At 45.7% G+C, this 24,999-nt stretch overlaps 2 protein-coding genes across 6 annotated transcripts; one reads left to right on the forward strand and one right to left on the reverse strand.

Moving 5' to 3' along the window:
* On the forward strand, nt 1-24,997 carry tfb1m (transcription factor B1, mitochondrial). 3 transcript variants are annotated; one of them, XM_010879184.5, is made up of 8 exons: nt 1-47; nt 979-1,124; nt 1,576-1,727; nt 1,804-1,912; nt 2,039-2,190; nt 2,405-2,524; nt 22,393-22,520; nt 23,321-24,997. In XM_010879184.5, the coding sequence occupies exons 1-8, from the start codon at nt 10-12 to the stop codon at nt 23,619-23,621; spliced, it is 1,146 nt and encodes a 381-aa protein (XP_010877486.2). In that variant the 5' UTR covers nt 1-9; the 3' UTR covers nt 23,622-24,997. The 3 variants fall into 3 exon arrangements, with proteins under 3 accessions (XP_010877486.2, XP_010877485.3, XP_010877484.2); XM_010879183.5 differs by having other exon boundaries at nt 9-47; nt 953-1,124; XM_010879182.5 differs by lacking the exon at nt 1-47 and adding an exon at nt 54-596.
* Nucleotides 11,768-21,820, reverse strand: LOC105015778 (claudin-20). Of its 3 annotated transcripts, none has more exons than XM_010879180.3 (3): nt 21,406-21,820; nt 16,600-16,653; nt 11,768-15,987 (listed from the first exon to the last, which is right to left on the reverse strand). In XM_010879180.3, exon 3 carries the CDS (start codon nt 15,811-15,813, stop codon nt 15,106-15,108), a length of 708 nt encoding a protein of 235 aa, XP_010877482.1. In that variant the 5' UTR covers nt 15,814-15,987; nt 16,600-16,653; nt 21,406-21,820; the 3' UTR covers nt 11,768-15,105. The 3 variants fall into 3 exon arrangements, with proteins under 3 accessions (XP_010877482.1, XP_019909627.1, XP_019909628.1); XM_020054068.2 differs by having other exon boundaries at nt 17,369-21,820; XM_020054069.2 differs by lacking the exons at nt 16,600-16,653; nt 21,406-21,820 and adding an exon at nt 16,078-16,219.
* Nucleotides 24,998-24,999: the final 2 nt, after the last annotated feature.

Raw genomic sequence — 24,999 nt, forward strand, 5'->3', positions numbered from 1 at the left:
CAATGTTTCATGACGACATCCATATTTCAGGAAGAACATCCAGCCTGGTGAGAAACGCGTTATCGGTTCAACTCTTTTACCTTTCCACCCTTGTGTTAACTTTTCAAGTTTGTTTTTCGCATATGTGTTTGCATGGTCGAGTTTGTGAACCTTTGTTACATCTGTTTCAGTTCAGAGGCTTTTTCTCTTGTCCTGTAGAGAGAAAAGGAAGCTGACAGAAGGCGCTGGTTTCTTAGTTTGTTAGCCTGCTAGCTAACTAGCTACAGAGTTACACGTTTTGAGTTGCTACAGTTACAGTAAAGGTTCAGAATAAAGTCGTAGCAAGATCTCTTTATGGTCACACAGTATCAACCATACAATGTATAACATTAACTGTTGAAGGTCTTGTCTGTGTTTCGCTGTTGTAGGTCCTACTACTATAATTAACTGTTCCTAATAATCAAGACAACTAAATTCAACTAATGACATTTTGTGTTGCCGTTCACACTTTTCTAAGACAGCTTGCATAATGTTGTAATAGACTTGACATTCATGTGGCAGAACTACAAGGAAATCATTAAGTCAAGACAAAGCAGGACAACATTTCGTAACTCGATGTAGGTTGGTCGTTTGTCCACTGGGTGGCGATACAGATCATGTTTTTTTTATCTTCATAATAGCAAATACCTGTGCCCTGTTTTTCCCCACTACTATTTAATATTCCTTGACTATTATAGATAGCAGTTATGTTTGCATACATTATTTCATGCAAACATAAGGGATATGTAAAATGGAACCCTCGATTCATGCTAGTTACAATTTGATTGTATAACATTAGCTTGTTTATCATCCTGAGAGATTAGCAGATAATCCACAGATCTCTGATCTATCACTAATTACTTTGACATTTACACTTTCTTTATAATTGCTCCTTTATTAAAGAGGTGCATTAATCATCACACTCCTACCACAGCACCACCCTTTACATTCCCTCAACAGCACAGTTTGGGGGATGGCGGCTTCCAGGAAGATAGTGCCGTTCCGCTTGCCTCCCCTGCCCACCATTGGGGAGATAATCAAGCTGTACAAGCTGCGAGCAGAGAAACAGCTGTCACAGAACTTTTTGCTGGACATGAGGCTCACAGGTGAGTCAGTCAAACTGCAATGCACCAGCGCCAGATAGACTGTCGCGGATGCAATGGGTTGTTTTCCTCCCCGTGTTCCCATCACATGCAGTGCCCACGTAGCCATGTCCGCAAGCAGCCGACACCACGGATCTGATTGTATCTGTGGTGCAGCGCTGCAGATCTGATCTGGTGCCTTTGAACAAGATTTGTAATTCAGATAAAAGCACCGAAGAAGCATAGACAACTTTGCCTGGGAGAGATACGAGCAGGAGTTATGTTCACGCTGAAATACAGGGCCGTCTCTAACCCTGACTCAGCCTGCGTGTCTCATGGAGGCACGCGGGGGATGTTCATGTAAATATTGCCTGTGACGTTAACTAGACAGACACGTCGTACCCGTTAGTACACCCGTTTCAGTGGGAGGAAGTAGCGCTCGGTGAACCCCGGCCTCCGTGGTTGTTCTGTGCAGATAAGATTGTGCGCCAGGCGGGCTGTGTGAGGGACGCTCATGTGTGTGAGGTGGGCCCCGGGCCTGGAGGACTGACCCGCTCCATCCTCAACGCCGGGGCTGCCGACCTGCTGCTGGTGGAGAAGGACAACCGCTTCATACCCGGACTGAAGGTGGGCTACTGGGACAATGGTGTTGGAGATGGTCTGTGTCGCTGTTAAATGCTAAATGGCCTGTCGACTTCCGTAGCTCTTGTCCGAAGTGGCGCCAGGGAAGGTCAGGATTGTCCAGGGTGACATACTCACGTACAGAATGGACAGAGGGTTCCCGAAGGTCCTAACCAAAGCGTGGGAAGATGGTGAGTTTAGGTGAAGTCGGTCGTTGCGAGGGCGGTGCTTTTAAGAGATTGATGTGTTGCTAAATGTTTTGGGCGATATGTTGGAACATGCAATGGTGTGATACCTCCAGTATTGTCCTTCATCAGATCCACCGGACCTGCATATCATTGGGAACCTTCCCTTCAATGTGTCCACTCCTCTCATCATCAAATGGCTGGAGAACATATCCAACAGGACTGGACCCTTTGTATACGGCCGGACCAGACTCACTCTTACTTTCCAGAAAGAGGTGGCAGAGGTTTGTGTGCTGGTTGCTCCCAATTGTTCCCATTCTCTCTCAGTCAGTTTCCTTGAATCGGGAACAGCTTTTTCGTTAGGTTTAGTTAGCCTCCTCCAATATATCACCATGAGAGATTAAAAAATGTAATTACAAAAATAAGCATTCTCAACTGTACACGCGTCTCCTAGTGCTGTGTATTCTACTGACACAGCATTTTGCATCTCTTCGGCAGAGGTTGACAGCCAGCACATCCAGTCGCCAGAGGAGTCGTCTGTCCATCATGGCCCAGTACCTCTGTACTGTGAAGAGCTGCTTCACCATCCCTGGACGTGCCTTCATCCCCAAACCTGAGGTAGTCCCCAAAACACCCACGCCCCTGCCACCCACCCACCCCTGCCACCCACCCACCCATGCCCCTGCCACCCACCCACCCATGCCCCTGCCACCCACCCACCCATGCCCCTGCCACCCACCCACCCATGCCCCTGCCACCCACCCACGCCCTGCCACCCACCCACGCACCTGCCACCCACCCACGCACCTGCCACCCACCCACGCCCCTGCCACCCACCCACCCCCCTGCAATGCGGACGCCACGCGGGTTCATCACGGCTGTGTTAAAGCAACGTTGTCTCGGAAGTATCTTCAGAATGGTTACACGTTGGGTGTGGATGGCTGCTGGGTATTTGGGATGCAGTAATGAGGGTGCCTGTTGTGTCTTGGCTGGGGGGGTAGGGTGGTATGGAATATTAGAGACCCTGGCTACAGACGATACAGCCTCTCGGCTCCATCGGATAGGCTTTAGGCTGCTGTCTGATGAACTAGGGTCCCCTTGAAGTGGTAGTCCCTCTCTAAGAGCTTTCTGTTGGTAAATATTTAATATGCACGGAATGGACAGAGTAAGGGAAGAGCAGAGCAGTGAAGTGAATGGAACTAGGGCTGATTGTTCATTCTCTTAGAAGAAATAGTTCCAATGATTATTTCATCGCATAGAGGGGGCTTTTACACCATCTGTGTGTTCTGGTGTGTGCCTGAATGTTTCGATGTATGTTTGACGCGCGCGCGTTTCCAAGCAGGCCTCTGTGGAAGTGTTTCTGAGTGACTTAGTGTGTTGATTGTGCTGCTGCAGTTGGTTTGTGCACTCGCGTGTTTATGTAGGGTATCTCAGGCAAACCATTATTATGAGATCGCTGGGGAGAGTGGATGTCATTAAGATAGATGAGTATTTCATGAGCTTGTCTCTTGCTGCTGATAACATAAAAGACAGAACAGCACACATGAGCTCATTCTGCCATTATGCTCAATTGTACCCATGCTTTGACGTATTCATGTAAATAGTATAATACTTCCGCTCACTAACTCTTCCTTTGTCTTTTCCTGAAAGGCTGGGTTAAATGTACGTTCTTACGTGACGCCATGTTAGGTGAGCGGGAATGGTTTTCTGTCTCTGGCTGTTTTGGCGATCCTCACATAGAAACCCAGTCGCAGAGAACGCTGTTTGACAATGTAGGTTGTCCCATTTACGTTTATGGCCTTGCCTGATTGCGACAACTCTCCTGCAATCTGAGGGGGAGCCGAAGACACCAGGCCTCTTATCGAATTAATCTCCCATACTGTACATGATGGAGGTGACCGGCAAAATGGCCCCACAGTGTCCAGTTTCCCTTGTCTTACTATAATAAAGTAGTTGAACACATTAAGCAGTGAAATTACACAACAGTGTCTATACTGACTGTTGTCAGCTCATAGGCTCTTACCGCAGGCGTGGACTAGTCTAAAAACGGCCTAAAATATCAACTTTCAACATGAAAGCTGGAAAAAGGCACATGGAAAAAAGGTAGGGCTTTGATATCCACTGCTTCTGACGCCGCACATGAAACTGAATATCAATGTGTGTTATTTGGCCAAGAGATGCGCTGGCAATAACTGTTGCTATGAAGCAATGCATGTGAAGTAAAGTGGCTGGTGGACAGAAGAAGCTGTATCCCTTGAGGCTTGGTCTCGGTGAGTGTCTCTGTGTGACTCCACTTCATGCTTAGGCTTGGTGCAGCCCATGGACAGAGGAGACATTCTCACATCAAAGATTTCTGACTACTGCTCTGTTGGCATTGTCTTGTTCTCTTTGTAGCTTTGTGTCGCTAATCATTTTAAAAAAAAAATTTATGTTAAGGCATTTGCTGGAATATAAGTAGGCTAAATATAAATATTCCACACTCTCATCAGGACTGTGGTAGGCTAACCAGGTGTAGGCTTAGTGTTCATTTTATGCTTCCCTGATGTGGGCATAATGTTTCACATTGCTTGGTTTCGCCAGTCACCACAAGGAAAATACAATTGTTAACACAGGATAGGTTTAAAGTACATATTACAGTTGGAGTTAAAATTAGGGTTACGGTTATGTGTTTTTTTGTGTGTGTGTGTGTGTGTGTGTGTGTGTGGTTAGGGAAAAATGTTGAACAAACGTTGAATCCAAATTTCTTGCAGGGTCTGAAAAGTATTCAGAAACAATGGAAATTTGACATTGTGGGGACATTCTGCCAATCCCTGTTATGAGAAAAGCTTTTTTCATTATCTGAGTTGTGTTTGGTGTAACAATTACATTTCCGTTTAGGTTACGGGAAAATGTGATTTTAGTGTTTTTTATTGGGCTCCCCACTAGTATGGTAACATGTTTGTCTTCACAGCAGTGGTAACGGGTTAATACAGATAAAAGAATATTAATGGTGCGTGGCTGTAATTATACTTGTCAAGAGTTCTGAAAACTGTGTCATAAAAAACTCAGCATAGCAGTGTGAGGCATATGTCAGGGAGCTATCTCTGATTTTTACAGTACATCAAACCCAATTACAAGAGTCAGAGGACATGTTACGCATATAGCAATTAGCAGCACGTTTACGGTCACCTGATTGGTGAAAATGCATTTCATTAATTTACGTTGTAACGAACAAACAGTAACAGAGAACCTAGTTAATCCTTTTCAAAGCCGTGTGCTCTAACAACAAAGAATAACAGCAGACATAGTTAATCCATTGCACTTCTTAAACGCGAATGCAGAGAAAATAGGAATTATTAAGGGGGGGAAAGAAAAAACCTCCTAGATTGTTTTAATGCAGTTTAACCTGAGGGGGAGAGAGAGGCACATGGTGGTTGACTGGTGATTAGAGAGGAGGAAACGTTGAATCTATTTTCCATTAACAGAAGCTGATCCATATTGACATGTCGTGGTAAGATACGTCTCCTCCTTTGGGTTGTGTCGTCTGTTACCATGCATCTTCTCAGCCCTGGAATGAATTCACTGGCTACCTCTGTCACGTCCACTGACTGACTGTCATTGAAGGCCGTACAGCGCGATTGCCTGAATGGTCGTCTGCCCCCGAGGACCAGTGGGCACCAGGTTTATCCCATCATGGATCACATTTGCACCTCTGTCAACATCCTCCCTGATCAGCTTTGGGGTTTTAAATTCTGTATCTGACCATTAAAAAACACAGTCTTCTTGTGGTGAATGGAGAGACAGTAAATTACAGATTGAAATCATTTTCTGGAATAACAAGAAAGGTTTTGGCTTGATAGAAAGGGCATTCAATTGCTGTGTCTCTTATTCAGGTGATGAAAAGCGTTTGACTAGCTACACAAACTTACCTTCCAACTTCACTGCCAATCCTGTGTGCCTTGTTGCCAAGCGTGCATTTCTAATGCTTCACCCGAAATCTGTTATTGAAACCCATGTCAACGAGACAGAGCTGAAGACATTGGTGGGGGTGGGGCATAGGGCAAGTGATGTTTAAAGTCAGTGTGTGTGCTCCACACGTTAAGTGAGGAGAACATCCGGAGACAGATTCATGACATTGATTGATCTGCCGGCAGAGTGAAGCACACCTCCAGCAGATGGTCTGGTGCCCATGGTCAGCCCTCCTGAGTAATGACTGCATCAGCCATCATCAACCCTCCCTGACTCCCAGGTCTCTGAGGGGGGGGGGGGGCCGTACAGATGTGTCCCCTGCACACGGCCCTTAATGATGACGAGGGCCTTACGACTGCTACTGAAATGAGGACTTCTCACCGTCTGTGGTTTCTGTTTACCATGAGTAAAATGTAGAAAGTGGGTGGGACACTGGTGATACATCATTTTTTGTCTTAATACCTTCCGGTGGTCGTTACCAGACTACCATTCAACCACAGTAGGTAATCAATCTATCAGTAGACTATAAGGTTTTATCCTTGAGTATATACTACTGCTACATTGTACAACAGCACTCAGTTGGACTATTCCTGTCCTGTAAATGGGGTCAACCACAGTATCAAGAGTATAGCAAAGTTATTTCAATGACTCGGTGTAGATAGAGTAAATGCCTGAAGGCTTGGTCTCAATATATCAAAGTCCCAAGGTAAGAAAATGCTTAAAATACTTTATCCTCGTCGTCATACCACCCCCCACCTACCAATCAGAATGCTCGGCTTGGCAGTGTTGGCTTATCAACATCTCAAGACTGAAATGTCCCCATTATTGACAGGAAAAGGTAACCTAACAAATTAAAATGTTGTATAATATGCAACTATTTATCATCAAAAATCTCTCTAATAAAATATATTGTGCAGAATAGGCTGTACGTCTAGCTTCAATAGCTACTGGTGCCCCCTTTGGCTGAAATAATTCTATCTAACCATGTTTTTTTGTCACTGCTGGTCAGTCTTTTACATCAACCTGGAGGAATTTGTCCTCACTCGTATTTACAGACCTGTTTCTGGCATGCATCGTCCGCTTCTAGTTCCCTCCACAGTATTGGATATGATTGAGATCTGGGCATTGACATGCCCACTGTATGACCCTGAATGTTTGATCATTGGGCTTGTTACAAGTTCCATGTTTGGTAAAGCAGCAGCTTTTTGAGGCCTCACATTTTCCTCAAGAATTCTCAGTTACAATATGTAATTTATGGTTGACTCTGATCAAAAGCAGGCCCAAAGCATAATGCCCCCAGCTCCATGTTTTATGGCTGGTATGAGGTTCTTCTGTTCAAAAGCAGTGTTTCGTTTTAGCCAAACATACATTCTTGTAATCTATATTTTACCCATCTGCCCACAGCATATTGTTCTAGTAGTTTTGGTCTTTACCTAGTTTTTGTCTGACAAATGTCAGTTGTCTTGATATTCTTTTTTGAGAGCAGAGACAAGTGTGCGCACTGTATTTCTGACAGTTCACTCATGCACTTTGTGGGACCACCTATCCTATGCCACCCCTTCCAGTCTCATTTTTCATAGGGTCTCAGATAGTTCTTCAGATCTTGGGATGATGTTACCACACAGCTATATAGTTAAGAAGGCCTTAGTTCAACTTTCAGATGCTTAAGACTTTTGCTTAGTACTGTATATGTGTGTACATATATACACACACTTCCTGATTTCATCTGTAATTGTATATTTGTCAACCTGAATGGTGTCAGATCTTCATACAAAATGTAATATACAACAAATGATGAAAACCTTAGTAAACACGAGAATCATTTTAGCAGCAACAGCTGCAACCTCCTGTAATTGGAGATCAGTGTTTCACATTCCTTTTGGGGAATCTTGGGCTGCTCTTATTTGCAGAATTGCTGTAATTCAGAGACATTGGAAGGTTTTCGAGCATGAACTGTACATTTAAGGTCCTGCCGCAGCATCTCGATGGGGTCAGGTTTTTGTCTAGGCCACTCCAAAACCTAATCGGTGTTTCTTTTGAGCCATTCTGAGGTGAACTTTTTCTTGTGTTTCGGATCATTGTCCTGCGGCACCAACCAATTACGCTTCAGCTTCAGATCAGGGACTGATGGCTGGACATTCTCCTCCCGAAGATTCTGGTTCAGATGGCTTGGGTGTCTTCAATGTGCTTTTTGCAAATGTGAGATGAGTGCTAATGTTTCTCTTAGCTTAGCTAGTAATTCTCCCATGAATTCCATTTATGCCCCGTTTGTTTCTTATTTTCAATTCATGAACATTAACCTTAGTTTAGACTAAAGAGGCCAACCACTCCTAGGAAGATTGACCAGATAATGGCTCTCACTGTGGTTCGCTGGAGTCCCAGAGACTTAGAAGTGGCTTTGTTTGTTGTATAAGTCATAAGATAGATGTGTCCATTAATTTGATTATTAGATTTGATTGTGCATTAGCCTCACATATGACTGCCTTTGCTGTATGCAGGCGCCAGGCAGCGATGTGATGATGCCTGATATGAACTTGGATTGCTGATATGTCTTTTCCCTTGTCTCTTCCAGAATTATTTTGATCACGGGAAGGTATGCAGCTTGTTGAGACCTCGTAGTCTACCTCACATTGATGGTTTTATATAAATGGTTAGATTGAACAGGTCTGGCAGTAATCAAGCCTGAATGTTCCAATTGAATCCAATGATCTGTTGATAGGCTTAATGGGTTGATTGAGTAACTAAGGGGGCAGTCACGTTTTCCATACAGGGCCAGTGGGTGTTGGATCACTTATTGTTCTTAAAAAAGAAAATGGTAATTCAACACTGAATTATGTGGTTGTGTTCTCTCTGTCTTATACTATGTTTTGTATGAAGATCTGACAACATACAGTGTGACAAATCTGGAATAAAACAGGAAATCAGCAAATACTTTTTTACGGGACTTTATATATATATACACACACGTATGTTTTAAAATATGCGTTGAAATCATTTTCCCTCTGCATTTTTGGTTAATTCAGAATACCTGAAATAATAAAGGAAATTGAGAAATGGTCTGTTTTAGTATTTCCTCCCTTGTCATGTACCTTCTGCACCAGACTTTTGTGGACAAAATCAGTTCTGTAGCTTATGATGATCAGAAATATTTAAATGCTCCTTTGAACTGTCAGAGTGTATTGTTTTCTTAGAAGCCCCGCTGTGTCATCTAAACCAGTGTAGCTCATACTGCTTCTCTCAGTGCTTAAATACAGCAGCAAGGTCACTCCCATTATTCCCCCACCTTTGTATGTGTGCTGATAAAGTCTTGGACAACGCAAGGTCATTTTCCGCTGCCGTTGATGAGTGTACAGTTTCATATCTCCAAAATGGCCTCTCATAAAGATGATTGTTGTCCAGAATGAACTGCCTCAAGTTAACCAAGGTGAAATAATGGAGCACTTTAGGCGATTGTTCTCAACAATGTATTAAGGCACAAGGGCTGTTGCTGATGTGGTTTTGATGACCAATAGGGCGCTGAGATTACCAGGGCCAGCCTATATCTGTATTTACAGCTGCCATCGTCATGACTCCCAAGGTGCTTTGCTGCCTATTATTAAAGAGACTCATTATCGTCCCCTATGAAGCATACACTTACATTGAATACCGCTGTTAGGGCTGCACAATATTGGAAATAACTGACATTGCAGTATTTAATTTTTCTGCGATATATATTGCGATATGAAAAAATACAGAATGTCTTCAGAAAGAGCTTTGGCTATCAACCTGACAGTATGTATCCTTCATTCTTCCCCAGCCCCATCCTCTGCAATTTTAATTTATGAAACTCACGAAAATGTTTATATTTCAGAACAGGTTGCTAGGTAATAATATGTAACAGTAATCGTATTGCAATAGCAACAGTAGTGAAATAGAATGCGCAATTGGGCATAACTTATCAACTGCAAGATGCAGTCTGTGGCCAAAGCACTGCAATCTGGTCTACTTGTTGAGGTGCAGCCTTCACCATGTTCGCGGCATTGTCTGTTGTAATACAGACTAGACGACTCTCATCTAGGCCTCAATCAGCTAAAGCTTCTGTCATCCCTGTTGCAATGTTCTCACTTGTATGATCCTCTGGGGAAATGCCGTTTGTAATACTGGCAAATGCATCCGAAATAGATTTTTGCTTTGGACCGTATTGAGATGCTTTGCACTCGTCATACGAGTATTTGTGGTGCCGCTTTAAATGATCGTACAAATTGGTGGTGTTGTGGCAACAATTGCAAGGCACTCTCGACAAAGTACCTGTTTTTGGTCAACATCATCCTGTCTGTAGCCGAAATATTTCCATGTAACTGACGATGCATTTCTTTATGCAACCAAATTCTCAATTTCGGTCCTCACTCATCATTTCTTCACGCACAAGCAGAGCCTGCATGTCAAAAGTGCAGCAACGAAGCATGTTTAAAATAATAATAATAATAAACTGTGTATCCAATAACCCATAAATCAGAGTAAATGACCATATATCAGACAGATATAATGCTGGTTTTCAATTTTTTAAATTATATATTGTGGACTGATGTATGTTTACCTTACTAAATCACACGGTCTGCAATGTGACTATTGCGGATGCGTACGATGCTGAAACAATATATCGTGCAGCCCTAACTGCTGTGGTAGAAAACTCATTTACAGCCATGGGTTTTGCAGTCGCAGAACCACCGCCTAAAGCTAACATCAGCATCTCTGCACAGTGCAAGTGGACTTGTCTCCATGCTCAGACAGATCAACCCCAGCTCCAGTACGTCTTCAGGGTTCAGAACACTCATTCCGCATCTTAGCCCACATCTCTGATATGTCATGACGGCAACTCAGGAAACCCTTTGAAGGAAATATAGGTTAAATACACAAGAGGAGCGGATCTTATTAGACTTTACCCAAGAGGGGTGCTGCTATTTGATCTCCACTATCTTGCATAACCAAGAGGAGAAAGCCTTGAATAATCCATGTTTGTTTCAGAAAAGCACTTTTTTTTTTTTCCTGAACATCCCACCCCCGACTTGGCTGTAATGAACTGTAATGAGATGTGAGATCCTCTCACAGATTAACAAGCCTATCTATAGTGGTAACTATTTAATAAGCTTCCCACACATCCTTTCTACTTCTACATTCAGAGGAACATACCATACTCGTGTATTAATTTAAACAGGCTGGCACAAAGATAGAGGTTTAAGGAGGAGGGATGTAACCCCCAGCTTGGTGTAAGACCAGTGTAAGTCAGATTTGGCATTCCTGCTCATATTAGGCAGACTTAAAGCTGACCGGACTGTTTTGATGCCGGCATGGCGGGTGTGATGCTCAGTGGACCCAGAGCGTTGGGGGGATAGAGACTGCAGCTGTGACTGACTTCCATGGTGGCCACGCTGACTGGACGACTTTACCGGCCGTGGCTTATTATTCCAGTCAAATTGGAGAAAGGCACCAGCCACACGCTGTCTTTCATTATCATTTATGTTCTCCCACAGACTGACATGCATCCAGACGAAAGAATCTTCATTTGCCGGAGCTCTCCTAGGGTTAGTTATTTCAGTTATTACTGATGCTCCCGCCGCACCTCTGAGGTGTTCCGTGCTTCTACCTCGATGAGAAAGGACCAGAGTCTGAACGTGCTTTATGGTCTGTTTCAGCCTTTTTTTCCAGATCCTCTTCTCGGTCTGTCTGTGTGCAGTGTTTTATGGATACAATCAGTTTTCTGTCTGATGTAGGCTAGCTGTGCTTCAGAGAGCAACTATGGGAGGCTAAAGGAATACTACCAAATGACAGCCTGTCTCCGTATGTTTCATAGCATCCAGAAATCTTTGGCAGCAAGTTAAGAACCACCTCAAACTGCCCACTGACACACACACACACACACGTGATATACGCATGTTGCTTCCACAAAATACTTTTATTAGTAGAAAATAGAACTACTAGCACAAGCACATTAAGACCACTGCAATTATAACACTCAAACTGTTTCAAAATCATCTGGCAAATGAAGAAGTGCTAAAGCGTCCACAGAAATAAGCTGCAATTATCAGAATGATCATTGTGGTCTTGAAACTGCTTAGACGTCTAGAGGCTGTTCTTTGATCCCAGGCCATTTGAAGCTAATGAAATGGTGCGCTGGCTGATGAACAGGCTGCACATCTAAATAACGACACAAACCTCCAGCTCACACTGGCCTGCTCAAATGGTATTAGACAGAAATGGCTTTGCTGTTTTCCACCCTGCCAGTTGCATGATGAACATTTGAACCAGTCCAGAGAACCAAGCGAGGCTCAGCCACTTGAAACAAACTGCTGTCAAACCAAGGAACACAAGCAGAGGTGCGATCCAGTAGTCTTCTTATAAAGAAGGTACAGTTTATGAACTTCAGACATTCTAATAAAATAGGAAAGCATGTTCCCCTTGGCAGAAAAAAATATATAAAATTAAGTCCAGAGATGTACTAGTCAAATGTGTACAGACTCGTATTTGAATAAGAAATCCCGAAGCATGATTTCAGCATTACTAACAAAATAACTGTGCAAACCTTTCTGGAGGAAACTAAAATATTTTTCATGCTTCTGAAAGGATTGTGTGCTTTGGAATATAATTGAATAATGAGGCTGAAGAAACAACCCTGGAAAGCTGCGTCCTACTGTACACAGGTGACCAGTTGACTGAGAAATCATCTAGAAAACATCTCCCAATGTATAATTCACATACAGACGTAATAAAAAGGTAAACGGCGTGAATTACCAACAGTACCCAACCTGACACCAGTCCATTTGGCACATTCTCATGGAGGGCACAGTCACATTCTTATCTTCGTTTTATTGCATTTGTGAGAGACGCCTGGGCATTGGGCAAAATACTGCTCTACGCCCGAGCACGCTGGGGGGGGACGAAACCTGTCCGTCGCGGCCTGCCAGGACCTTACGTGATGCCCCGGTTGGTGGTCGGCCACCTGCAGGGGGCGAGCTGGACTCAACCATCTGCTGTTCCCTGTCCGAGGTGGCGTGTCAGGGGGGGAATACATCCGGCCTGGGCCATACATCACTGGCAGTCACCAGAGCAGCCATTTCAGACCAGATACGACCCCCTCCCCGCTCCTCTGTGCCGTGTAGCGGACACACATTAAAACAGGACTGCGTCGAAGGCCGACAGTGACACCTGACCTATTGATGGACGGCAGGGTGGGTGCATGCTGGATAACATGCTCTCAACATGCAAGTGTGTCCCCTGTCAGTCACAGACAGTCAGTCCCTGTGATGAGGAAAAGAGCGAGACATATGAATGATGAAATGGAGGGAGAGGCAGATAAATAATGCTGGAAAGGTGAACTCTGGACATCGTGTCATACTATTCAAGGTCTTACACAGACCACACTACCTGAAAGACCAAGCTGCATAGAATCCTAACCGTTTTAAAATAGTAGAGGCCACAGTTCTGTCCCACATCGTAACCTGTGCATTTACTGGTCTGGAAACCTGCGGATCACCTCACGTCTTGGAGGTTCTGATGGACCTGCACAACGTACTGCTTTTCTCTGGAGTCCAAGCATCGCTCCACAATTAGGCGGAGGGACATGTGACCTGTTGATGCACTTCACATATGAAGGAATGACTCAAACTAGATTTTACTTGAGTCAACATTAACAAAAACCTCACGTTACGCCATCAACCCTAATTCCATGTTAGAAACACTGCATTTAGGGTCATGAACAACATATCCTTTCCAGACTGGCTTGTGCCTCCTGTCACTGAGCTAATGAAGGGGTTTAGTGAAGCTGCTCTGGTGTGTGGATGCTCTGGTGTGTGGATGCTCTGTGTGTGGATGCTCTGTGCAGGCTGATAGGGCCATGCAGAGACAGATGCCCTCCTACCCAACCTCAAAGCACTAGCTGTCACACACACACACCCCAGACAATAAAGATATTTGGGCGCAGGATCCCGTTTCCATGGCAGTGAGGAGGCGGACAGCAGGATGAAAAGCACATCCAGCCCAGTGTGTCAAAGGGTACAGTGTGTTTCTTTTTGTGAGCGTGTGGGTTTTCCTCCCCGTGTTTGTGTGTGGATGTTTGCCTGTGTGTGTGTGTGTGTGTGTGTGTGTGTGTGGGTGTTTGTATAATTATGTAACGTCTGCATGGATGTGAACTGAACTGTATGTCTGTGGGTGGGGTGGGTTTGTGTGTTTTCTTTCTATACCTTAATACATGAAGTCAGTAGCACGTAGCACAGCACAAGGAGCTCAGTGAAAAAGCAACGAGATACATGTCAAACAGCCCACTCTACTGGCTCTCCCTCTCTCCATCAGTCTGTCCATCTTCCTCTCCCCGTCAGTCTCTCTCACGGTCTGTCGGTCTGTCTGTCTATACCTGCAGTGTGAGATCCAGGATTTTGTTCCGTCTCCAAGCCCAGCACTCTGTTTACTCATCTTAACAATCCTCTTTGAACAGTTTCAGCAGGAAAGATAATGTACAACAGTTTTTTTTTTTTTAGGCACAGGCATTTTGTTCCACTATATATGTGTCATTCCCTACCAGGCATTCCTCTGCATTATACACCGACAGGTTCAGACAGCATGCTTAGGCAAAAATATCAATCACTCTATTAGCTACCAAAAATAAAAATCAGTTATTAAATCAGTACCAACAACTAGCATATCTAGTGGATGGTTGGAAACTACAATGGCTTGCTTATGAAAAAGGAATTCCACATAGTATTATTGCCTCTTTGAGACAATAATATCAATATTGCTGACCTGCCGAATGGGTGGTTACCAAACGATTGTTAGCAGCTAAACGATTGCTTATCAATTCAAACCTTTGGCAAGGAAAAGGAAATGAACGGGAGGCTATCAGCGAATCCACTCCCCCGGGAACTCTTAATGTGATTTACTGATGATTGCTGGGGTATCTGCATTTGTTCAGCTGCGGTTCCCCTCCCATTCCGCAGCGCCGTCCGTCCTCCCCCGGCTGCGCTTTGCATTCACCAACCGTCTGTCTATCCAAGGAGCTGCTCAGGGAACACCTCCGCCGCTCGCGCTCGCGGAACAAACAAAAAGATACAATGAGGGGGAGAAAAAAAAATGCCATCCAAGTCCTTCCCCTCCTCTCACATTTTCTTCACCACCCCCTCCTCCTCCTCCGTCTCTCGCTCCGCTAAGAGCCAGGTGTATCACACGCGGAGGCTTCCCCAAGCTGGTGTGGCGCGCGGCAATGCGGGTCTCCCGGCCGTAGCCTAGACGTAGTCCTGCAGACTGTAGCCAGTCTTGTTGTCCAGCGGGGAGAGGGAGCAGTACTGGTGTTGAAGCTGCTCCTGTTGCTGCTGCAGTAGCAGTTTATCAGGCGGCGGCAAAAGGACCATGTCCTGGTGGCCATGCCTCTTCCCCGGGCACGTCATGCAGAAGATGGACCCCCCCACGAAGAGGAAGCCCGCCGACAGGAAGGCCACGTACACGGCCCCCCCGGGCTCAAACTTATTGCTCTCTGGCACGCTGCGGTCCAGGAACTTAGTGATGACCTCGTTGGTGAACCAGGAAGCCGGCACCAGGCACAGGAAGCCGGCGGCGATGAAGCAGCCCCCGCTGGCGATGGCCGTGTGCCTCTTGGAGCGGCGTCCGCCTCCCCAGCGGGTGCACTTGAGCCCCAGGGAGGCTAGGCACAGGCCCATGGCGGCCGTCACGCAGGACAGCACCATGGTGGTGCGGGCCGTCTGCAGGTAGGCTGGCAGCGACAGCACCGAGTACTTCAGGGTGCAGCTGAACATGCCGGTGCTATACCAGGTGCAGTCCATCCACAGGCCCTGCATCTGGGAGATGGCCGTGATGATGTTGGAGCCCACGTCCGCGCTCACCTTCCAGTTGGGCAGCATCGTGGCCACCATGGCTCCCATAATGCCCAGCAGCGCCAGGACGAAAGCGAAGATCTGCATGCCCGTGGATGCCATCTCCCTCCTGCTGCCGAGGCCCGCCGTCCTCCAGGCACCATCCACCTAGCGCCGGCCAGTCACCTTTCCTCCGCCCCCGCCGCCGCTCAGCTCAGTCGGCTGGAGGGGGATACTGCTGATAGAGCTGGCAGCAGCCGATCCTCAGCCCCTCTGCTCAGCGCCGGCTCCACTGGACTGGAGAGGAGACAGGAATGAGAAATTGAATTGAGCAGGTCTCTCGCTCGCGCGCTCTCTCTCTCTCTCTCTCCCCCCACCCTCACTCACCCCACACACTCAAGACTTTTATTGCAGGAACAAAGGAGAATGTGGGGCTGGACCGATGAGAGAACAGACAGCCTGCCTGGTTACTGAAATAAGGACACACTGGTTTTAATGTGAGAGTGTATTTTTTGTTGCGTCTGGCTTCCCTGTGCTGACACTACAAGGAACTATTAGTGTGCAGGAGAATGAGTTACTGACATTTGTGATGCTCAATACGTGGACTTCGGCTGCAGTGTCCTCTTCACCTCCCTCCGATAAGGTTAACCCACTACAGTGACTTCCTTTTAAGCCAAGGTAATTTCTCACAATTTTAAATGTATACTCTTTGTTCACATAGTTGGTTTATTCAAAACTTTGAAATAACATTTTCTTTATTCATTTAAGATGCTTACGTATAATTGCCAGCATAGCTTTATCTCTCATGCTCTGACTATTATTTCCTTTAGTAACTGTACAAGGACAGAGACCCGTTACTTATAACTGTTCACTATGTACAGCAAGAGAGAGCAATGTTGTGATCCTTACCTCGGCTGATGCTGCAGAGATCCTTATGACGCGCCAGTTTGTCCGCGCCGATTTCTGTAAACAGACATGTAAAGAAACACAGGATGAGGAGGGGCGAGGAAGATTTTAACCTTACGAACGAATCCATTCATGTCATCCATTTCCTTAGCAACAGTATAGAGGACATCCTAGCCAGTCGTGGACCACACATGCTCACTCCGCGCTTCTAAAGAGGGTGTGCTTTTCTTCCCTTTCAGTGTACGTCACTTGGCTCGTGAGCATAGATAAAGAATTGTGTGGTGGACTATGTAAGTTCAAAAGCTACGGTAAAACGTGTCACAACTGACACTGCTGCTGTATTTGTGTGTCTGAGTGTAAACTGCCATCTACTACATTTTTCAGCAATGCATTATAATTAATTTTGTTCTTCAATTCATGTGTGACTCATGCTTTATTTCTGCAGCAAATGATGGAGACAAGCAACGGTGTTATTACCATCCTTCTAAGCGCGCTACTAGCAAAAGCGCAATCAATCATGACAGAGCTGTTCCATTTCAAAATTGACGTATGTTATTAGATTACTAGCTAGGGGTGACATTTAGCCGCACTGGATTGTTTTTCATGGCAAGCAATATTGATCTTAAACATTGTCAGTTTGTATGCACTTTTGGCAACATATTCAACAACATACAACAAAACATTTTTACATCTACCTTCGATAGCTAGCTAGCAAGCAATTTAGCATTTGCCTAATGACAGACAAATGCATAAATTGTGTCCGTGACCTTACCTCCAGTCTCTGGTATTTAAGTTAAGGAAATTACTTGAACTTTATAGAATTTTTCTGGCCATCTTTTATTTAACTGAGCCCCCAACGGTCGATGGCCATGTTGCAGCTTTTCTTTCAACTTTAGGACTCAAAATAACCAATTGCACACTGGGAAATATATTTTAATCAACAATGTCTTCACTTTAAACCCAATGTCAGATCTATCATTCAACCTAATATATCTAATTTAGCAATAATAATGCAATATAACATCTACAATAACTACATCAAGGTAAAACCCACAGCAAACGTGGCAGTGTCTGTCTCTTTTTTTTTTTTATAACTAGCTATATATATTTGTTGTCAAGTCCCTCAGAGGGTCAGGGCAATGTGGTTGTGTTTACAGCCTCCTATGCCAAAATGGACCCTCTAGAGCAGTGGGCATCAGCCACCGCTCAATCTGAGACTATACTCACAGCTGCTACCCCTCTCCTCCACTCCCCTCTACAGAGGACTTTTCATAGAGGAGGGAGGAGGGGCAGGACGGACAGCCTTGACTCCTAAATGACAAAGAGGCACACAAAAAACAGCCCTTGCCAGTAGAAGTGATACCCGTTGATGACCGATGTATCGTTTCCCAAAATGTTGCTGCGTGGGCACGATCGTCCTGGACATCCAGCAACAACAAAAATGACCGCTCTCCACACGCCAATCCTGTAACGACCCGAAGGGTGTTCATCGATCGATTGATTGATTGGGTTTGGTGATTGATCTGTTCGCTTAATTTGGTCCAATGGCCTAACTCTCCTGACCAAGATGTCCCCTCAGAGACCATTTACACTGTAAGACCTTGCATACACAGCGATATATATATATATATATACACACACTACTATAGTATAGCCTGTGGTGGTAGTGCTGATGACCTTCAGGCAGCATACCCTGGGCCCCTGTGGGCTGCTGCAGTAGATGGACAAATATCCGGTGTTTCTGCACGTCAGAGTGTTAGACTAGGTTTTCCCCAACAGGATCTTATGTGCCGATGTTGTTGGTGTTCCACTGGGAATACAATTGAATAAATAAATAAATAACAGGACGGGCGAGATGAGGTGGAGGGAACTGCAGTTAACATGTACCCAGGGAGTGCAGATGTGTGATGCTGTGATGTGTGAAGACATGGCAGGCTATTATAAGCATGGTCCCTTCTTTTTTATCACCTCATAGGCGAGCTGTCGACGGTGTAGCTCCAGGGGAAGACCGGACACAGAGATCGTCCTTTCCTGATATAGGGGATTTTTATTGTTCAATTAGCATATTTATTATTTGGTGGTGTATTCTCTTTGGGCTAATCATTTCGTAAATGCCTTGTTATTAACCACTGCTGTCGGAGGTGTCGTGAGAAGGGCCAGGTTGCTGTCAACACAGTTTTCTTCCATGTATGGGCATGTCCATTTTTAACTCGCAGAACATTTGTAAGCCGTCACAGGCAGGAAGCCACTGTGACGCAACGTGAGATTATCCAGGGTTCATTTGATTTAGGCCCTCATTGTTTTCTCTGTGTGTTCTACCAGGTGTTTATCAAGTGTTCGGATGTCGGAGTAGTTTAAAATATCACCGCATTGACACCAGCATAGATGCTCTGTTTGTTTAGTACACTCCATTTTGTTCCCCAGTCATCTGTCTCTTCTTGTGACCTAATGGAATTCTTCATTTTGCCTAGTTGCGTTTTTTGACAGCAAGTGTTCCTTGGGAAAAGATCTCAGAGCGGGGGAATAAGATGGGCATGGATCAGGATGGGTTCTTCGTTTGTCTGTGCTGTCCGCCAGAGGCTGTTCTGAGAGCGTGGGAAGCCTTAGCTGGCAGCACGGACAGGCAGGGGCCCCTCCGGCAGGAGCTGATAGCTTTAGTGGTGCTGACTGCCTAGTGTCTACATCTCCTGAGTGCCTATCTTGTCCTCCCTTGCTTCTGATGTAATAAAGGTTGTCTTTTGAAGGTATTGTTATAATTAATGCATCTCTTTCCCCTCAGAGGAATTATAGCTTTTTTTCCCTTCTTTTACTTTCTGTATTCCCCAGCGTTGCATTCGATTGTTCCACTCTCCCTCTTCAGAACCTGCAGCCGTTACGTAAGGGGAAATTGCGGCTTGTTCAGGTGGTAGCGGCTGGCCACCCCGAGGGCCTGCCACCTCTTCTTGGTTACGCTCAGAGGGAGATGACAAATTACTGCTCACACACCAATGGGCAGAGAGTAGGGTCAGGAAAAAGCAGTCCATGGCGTATATGGGCAAAGAGACCCAGGGAAAGCAAGTGTAACAGTCTTCTTGCCGAGCATGGAGAAAGCCATACAGATGAAATAAGGAAATGTGAAAGTGTTAATATGGATGCGCGTGTGACTCTATCTATATGGATAGACGCAGATCTGTGATTTTTCAGAAAAATGTGTTTGGAGGGATAAACTTCTATGAAAGTATTATAAAAATATTTAAAGTATTGTAAGTCGAGTTACATTATTTAGCATTCAGCGTTAGTTTGTAAGAGAAACCATAGACTCAAAGTCACTATTCATGTCTGAAATCTTTGTTTGAAAGAGGCAGAACAAAGTTAACAATGGAGAGAGCTGAAGAATTTCTACGTCGATCCTTATATAATGAGCCAATTTGGAGTAGCGAAATTAATCTAGAAATCACGAGGGGTTATGATTACCATGTTCCTGCCCTAAAATGCATGTTCATTACAACATTAAGCCCTATTTACATTCCCATCATCCCAGTCTCACCCCCCCAGTCCTCAGCTGGGTATGATGCTTTCTACTTGCTGAGAGGATGGAGGTTGACAGATGACAGTGAGAGCCATTGACAGATATTAAGGTTGTCACAGGGTAAATAAGTCAGCCTTGGTTTCCCAGTCCACCGTCTCCCACCACATGCAAACTATTTGAGTGAGCGCATTTTCAAAGCGCTGAAGTGCAATTTAGAGGTGGTGGCGCCTGATTTAAGATGGAAGTTTCTTGCGTGTTAAGGTTATCAGGGGATGATTAATGGCACGAGGGGGGATATATTACAGCAGAGCACCTAGTGAAGGCATGTAGTGGGCCCTTCATAAATCACAAGGCAAAGTGAGTTGGACAAGCCTATGGCTGAAATGCTGCTGCTCGTATAGTCTGAATATTGACTTCTTTCTGCTTCTCTTAAATCATCAAGTGAGGAATATAAATGGCCTAATTACTCCAGGAGAGTGAAAATAAAGGCTTTCTTTTCTATTACCTCTCCAGACCAGATGGTCGGTTGATGCAGAATCACTCTGGGGGAGGGGAGAGGGGTGTTCTTGCCAGGCAGACTGCAGTAGCAGGGTGTGGGGACCCCCCCCCCCCATTATTACCCTAGCATGTTGAGGTGGCAGGTGGAAGAATGTATTTTCCTAATGTCAGCCTCATTCTGCCCATTTGTGGCAGATGAGTCAATCTCTCGTGTCACAGTTGCCCTTTTCAGCCTCCATATCTCACAAAGCAATCCTCCTTCCTGCTGAAAGACTATAACCGGTGTCCAAAACCCTTCCCTCTTCCTGGAGCAATCAGTGAAGTGAGCGTCCCATGAGCTAGCTGTACCAGTCTATGGTATAAACATCATAGCCGGCAGGTCTGTGAACTGGTGCCGCTACAGTAGAATCAGCCGGTCGGCAGCAGCGTCATTCACTGTTTTAGACCCGGTGAGTTAGACTGTGGTCATGGTTCACAAGCCTAGCCAGACACTGCGCCACAATCTCCCCGGCGCCGAGTGGGAGAATCTAAACAGCTCATTCTGTCGCCTCCTTCACGTCCTCGGACCACTTTAGCATTCCTCCTGTAATTATCCTGCCCATCCCCATCCATAGCCCGGAATAACAAAGGGAGATGGAGCAGGGGGAGTCGCAACCCAGACGCAGAGGGAGCTGCTGGAGTTTCCTCGGGGCAGGTGGTCTCAGCGGGGGGAGCTCTGCTGTAAATGAAACGCCCACGTACCTGTGTCGGTTTTCCGTCCACTCTGTTATCCTGTGCCTCGTATTGGATCCTGTCTCACTTACCTTTGTAAGTGTTTGTGTGCCATTGCCTCCAGACTGGGTCCTTCTGGCAGGACTGTGGTGTTCTTCTGCCCAGCGAGATGCTGTCGTCTCAGGCTGCACCTCCTCTCCCTGTGGACAGGGAAGTCAGCCTCCGCTGCTGCCAGTCAGTCAGTGAATCAGTCAGTCAGTCATTCACGGCAGAAACCAGTTTGTTAGCAGGTGAAACCAACCGGCCAGACAGACTACAATACTCTGCTCTGTTACCCAGTGTCTCACTGTGCTGCCGTGCCATTGGTCCGTACTGTGTTGTAAGTCTGGCTCCTGATCTGGGTGAAGGTAGGTGAGGAAGGGGGTCCTCCCATTAGACCTCCCTGGGTGAGTCATGTGAGGGGGAGGGAGGCGTGTTTGCTTTCCAACAACAGATCCGCCAGAAGAAAAGTTGTGCTCCTTTTTGTGTGGTGCTCTATTCCTTCATTACCCTCAGAGGGAGGAGGAGGAGCGGCAGGCAGGCAGAGTGACTGAGTGAATGAGAGAGGAGAGATGGGGGAGAGAGATAGGGGGAGTTTGGGAGGAGGAGTATCTGAATAAGCTCTGCTGAGTCTGGCACAATTGCATCAACAGTTTGTCGTATCAGCTTGGCTCCGACAGCAGGATCGGAAGGCAGGGAGGCAACGGAACCTCAGCGAGCATTCATACTGGCCCCGCCCTACCGTGCACGCCTGCGCACTTCCCTCAGAAACAAAACCAATTTGGCGTTTGAACGGATCACCTCTTGTCTCGTCAGGCGCCGGCTGAGTGGCAGCGTGACAGGGAGAGGGTGGGCTTTCTGTTCCTTTGCAAAGGTGTTACTGTGGCAACCGGAACGGGCTTTCCATCCAAGGCGTGCTGGGTCACCTGTCCCCCGCCACCCCTCTGTTTTCCCCTCACCCACATTCTCTTCACTTCCATGAGTGGGTCCTTTTGAGTGTTCTGTTTAAACCCCCTGTTGCCCATGTTCCGTGTGTGTAGGTGGATGTGGGGGTGGTACACTTCACCCCACTGGCTCAGCCCCAGATCCAGCAGCCATTCAAGCTGGTGGAAAAGGTGGTCAGGAACGTCTTCCAATTCCGGAGGAAGCACTGCCACAAAGGAATCGAGTAAGCAATATTTCTACACCTCCTCCTATGGCACATACTCTGAGGTTTCTTTCCTCCCTCCCATTCCTTCCACATTCCTTCTACGCTCCCCCCCCCCCCCCCCCCCCCCCAATCTCTCCCACAGCCGCGCTGCCTCTCTCTTTGATAAATGCCACTATGAAGTGAAGTCTTAGTTCATCCTTGACCAGCCCCAGAGAAAGCGCCTCCTCCCTGGAGGGTTGTGAGGAGTGTACATAGCAAGGATGTGGGGCCTGGATAACAGAAGTATATGGCAGCAATTATGAGTCATTTGGGTGTCATAGGAAGACGAGGAAGGATAACTTACGTAACTGCAGCTTTAACAGCTTGTGAAGGAGCTATCTGGCACTGAAGCGCTAAGCAGGCATCTGTAGTAGGTATGTGGATGCTGAGCTGGTCTGTCAAGCTCTTCAAGTATCCTAACTCTATGTGAAGACCCGTGTTGTGTTGTTGGTGAGGGCATATGGTCCTATATTCTCTCTCTTTAGTCTTCAAGTTTCTGAATAGAAAAGAACTGTGTCAGAAGGATTTTGACTTATTTTAATCTTCAGTAGGAGTGTGGTCTGATGTTTTTCCTTTTCATTCACACACCCACTGCTTTGTCTGCCTGTTTAGCCACAGTAACCTACCTCATGGCAGCATTTTTTTTTCATTTTAATTCCCTCTTCTGGTGTTTTCTATCTGGACAAACATTGCTAAAGGCATCGGCTAATATTGCCCCTGTGAGTTGTCATGATGGACAGGAATCCACTAGACACTGTGACACTGTGTTCTTTTCCCAGAATGCTGTTCCCGGAGGCCCAGAGGCTGGAGCTGGCTGAGGTGATGATGCGTGAGGCAGACGTTGATCCCACCCTTCGACCCACAGAGCTGTCAATCACTGACTTCAGAGCTCTGACAGACGCGTACAGCCACCTCTGCTCTGAGAACCCGGGCCTCCTCGCCTACGACTTCAGAGAAGAGCTCCGGCTCAAACACCTTAACAAGCGAATGGGCATGACCACTGTCAGGACTCAGAAAACGCGTCTTCCAGAGAGAGGCGCTGAAAAGGGCACAGTGGAAGAAGCACCTAATGTTCTGTAAGGGACGAGTGGGACAACGGACTGCTCTTAGCACTGACATTTCCACCTGGCGCACGCATGCATTTTTAAACGCCTTTCTTTGGTCTCCTGGAGGCGCTGGGCGAGAGACAGTGAATACTGGAGAGGGTAGAGGGACTGTGGGGGAAACAACATGGGGAGATGTGAACACCGGCTGTCTTCTGAGAGGGAGGGAGGGAGACACCCCCCCCCCCCCCAGCCCCCCCCCCCCAGCTAATGTGGCTAACTGAAAGGCACTCCTGTCCAGTTAGCCAATGAACAATGTGAAATGACCAGCATGAGTTTGAGGTGGGGGGCAGATGTTTCCCATCACACCCGATTCTTCTCTTCAACCCTTCATGCCCGCATCTTGTGGTGGGAGTCTGGAAACAGGTTGAGGGTATTCAGGCCATTCCGCCTCTCTTCTGTCTCCCTCACTGGGGAGATGAGTGGGAAGTGGAAGGAGAAGGGCTGTTTGGAAGTTGTCAGTTTCTGGTGAGGCTTTTGAAATCCCAAAATCTTCAGTGAGGACTCAGTTGTGCTTTGTTAGAAATAATATACATGTGAAAAACGTGATATATATAATTTTTTTGGGACGCATGGACAGGTAATCCTCACTTCAATACTATTGACAGATAAAAGTAACATAATTTAACAAATAAAACTGAATGATTATACTTGCCAATTGTATATTCATCAAAAATCTACAGGAATGCATTTTCATAGTGTGAAAAAAACAAGTTCACATCATGTACCATTTCTTAACTGTCCATCAGTCTCTTACATTGACTGAGAGGACCCCCCCCCTCATAATGCTTCTTATTTCAGCCATTCTGTGTTCTGTTGAAGGATCCGTTGTTGGTTCAGGTTTTCCTCTATGTCACTTGTGGGTTCTTGGAAGTCGACAAGCAGAATTTGGTGGGACAACCTGTACTGTGTAGACTAACTGTGGTCTGGAATTTTTCCACTTTTAGATGATTTGTATATGATTGTGTAATGATGCTCTTCAAATTGCTTGGAAATATCTTTGTAAACTCTCCAAAACTCATGGGCATCAATAATCTTTCTTCTTGGCATGTTGTATTACTACACACCCATATGGTTAAGACCAAACCAGACCAATTTTCCAATCTTTCTGTAAGGCTGGACCCTCCCAAGTTACCCTCTAACATACAGGTTTTGCGGTTTATTCTAATTTTAACCATTTTGTGAAAGTAAATAAGTACTTTTTCCACATTTCATATCTATTCATTGAATATTTAACATATTTTTTTTTGGTTTGATTATTTCAGATGACCGTTTAAAAATTAATGCGGTTGGAATTTAGCTCAAATATCCGTTTGTCCAAATATAAGAAAATAAAGACTACATTGCTGGCTATC

The sequence above is a fragment of the Esox lucius genome, chromosome 15 (genome assembly GCF_011004845.1).
Source record: "Esox lucius isolate fEsoLuc1 chromosome 15, fEsoLuc1.pri, whole genome shotgun sequence".
In the NCBI taxonomy this organism is placed as follows: domain Eukaryota; kingdom Metazoa; phylum Chordata; class Actinopteri; order Esociformes; family Esocidae; genus Esox; species Esox lucius.

Excerpts from the sequence above, each read along its gene's own strand:
- tfb1m (XM_010879182.5), top strand. The coding sequence starts at position 532 with ATGTGGCAGAACTACAAGGAAATCATTAAGTCAAGACAAAGCAGGACA. Across the intron at positions 1,728-1,803 it reads GCTTCATACCCGGACTGAAG|CTCTTGTCCGAAGTGGCGCC; the intron begins GTGGGCTACTGG and ends CGACTTCCGTAG. Across the intron at positions 1,913-2,038 it reads AACCAAAGCGTGGGAAGATG|ATCCACCGGACCTGCATATC; the intron begins GTGAGTTTAGGT and ends GTCCTTCATCAG.
- LOC105015778 (XM_010879180.3), bottom strand. The coding sequence starts at position 15,813 with ATGGCATCCACGGGCATGCAGATCTTCGCTTTCGTCCTGGCGCTGCTG.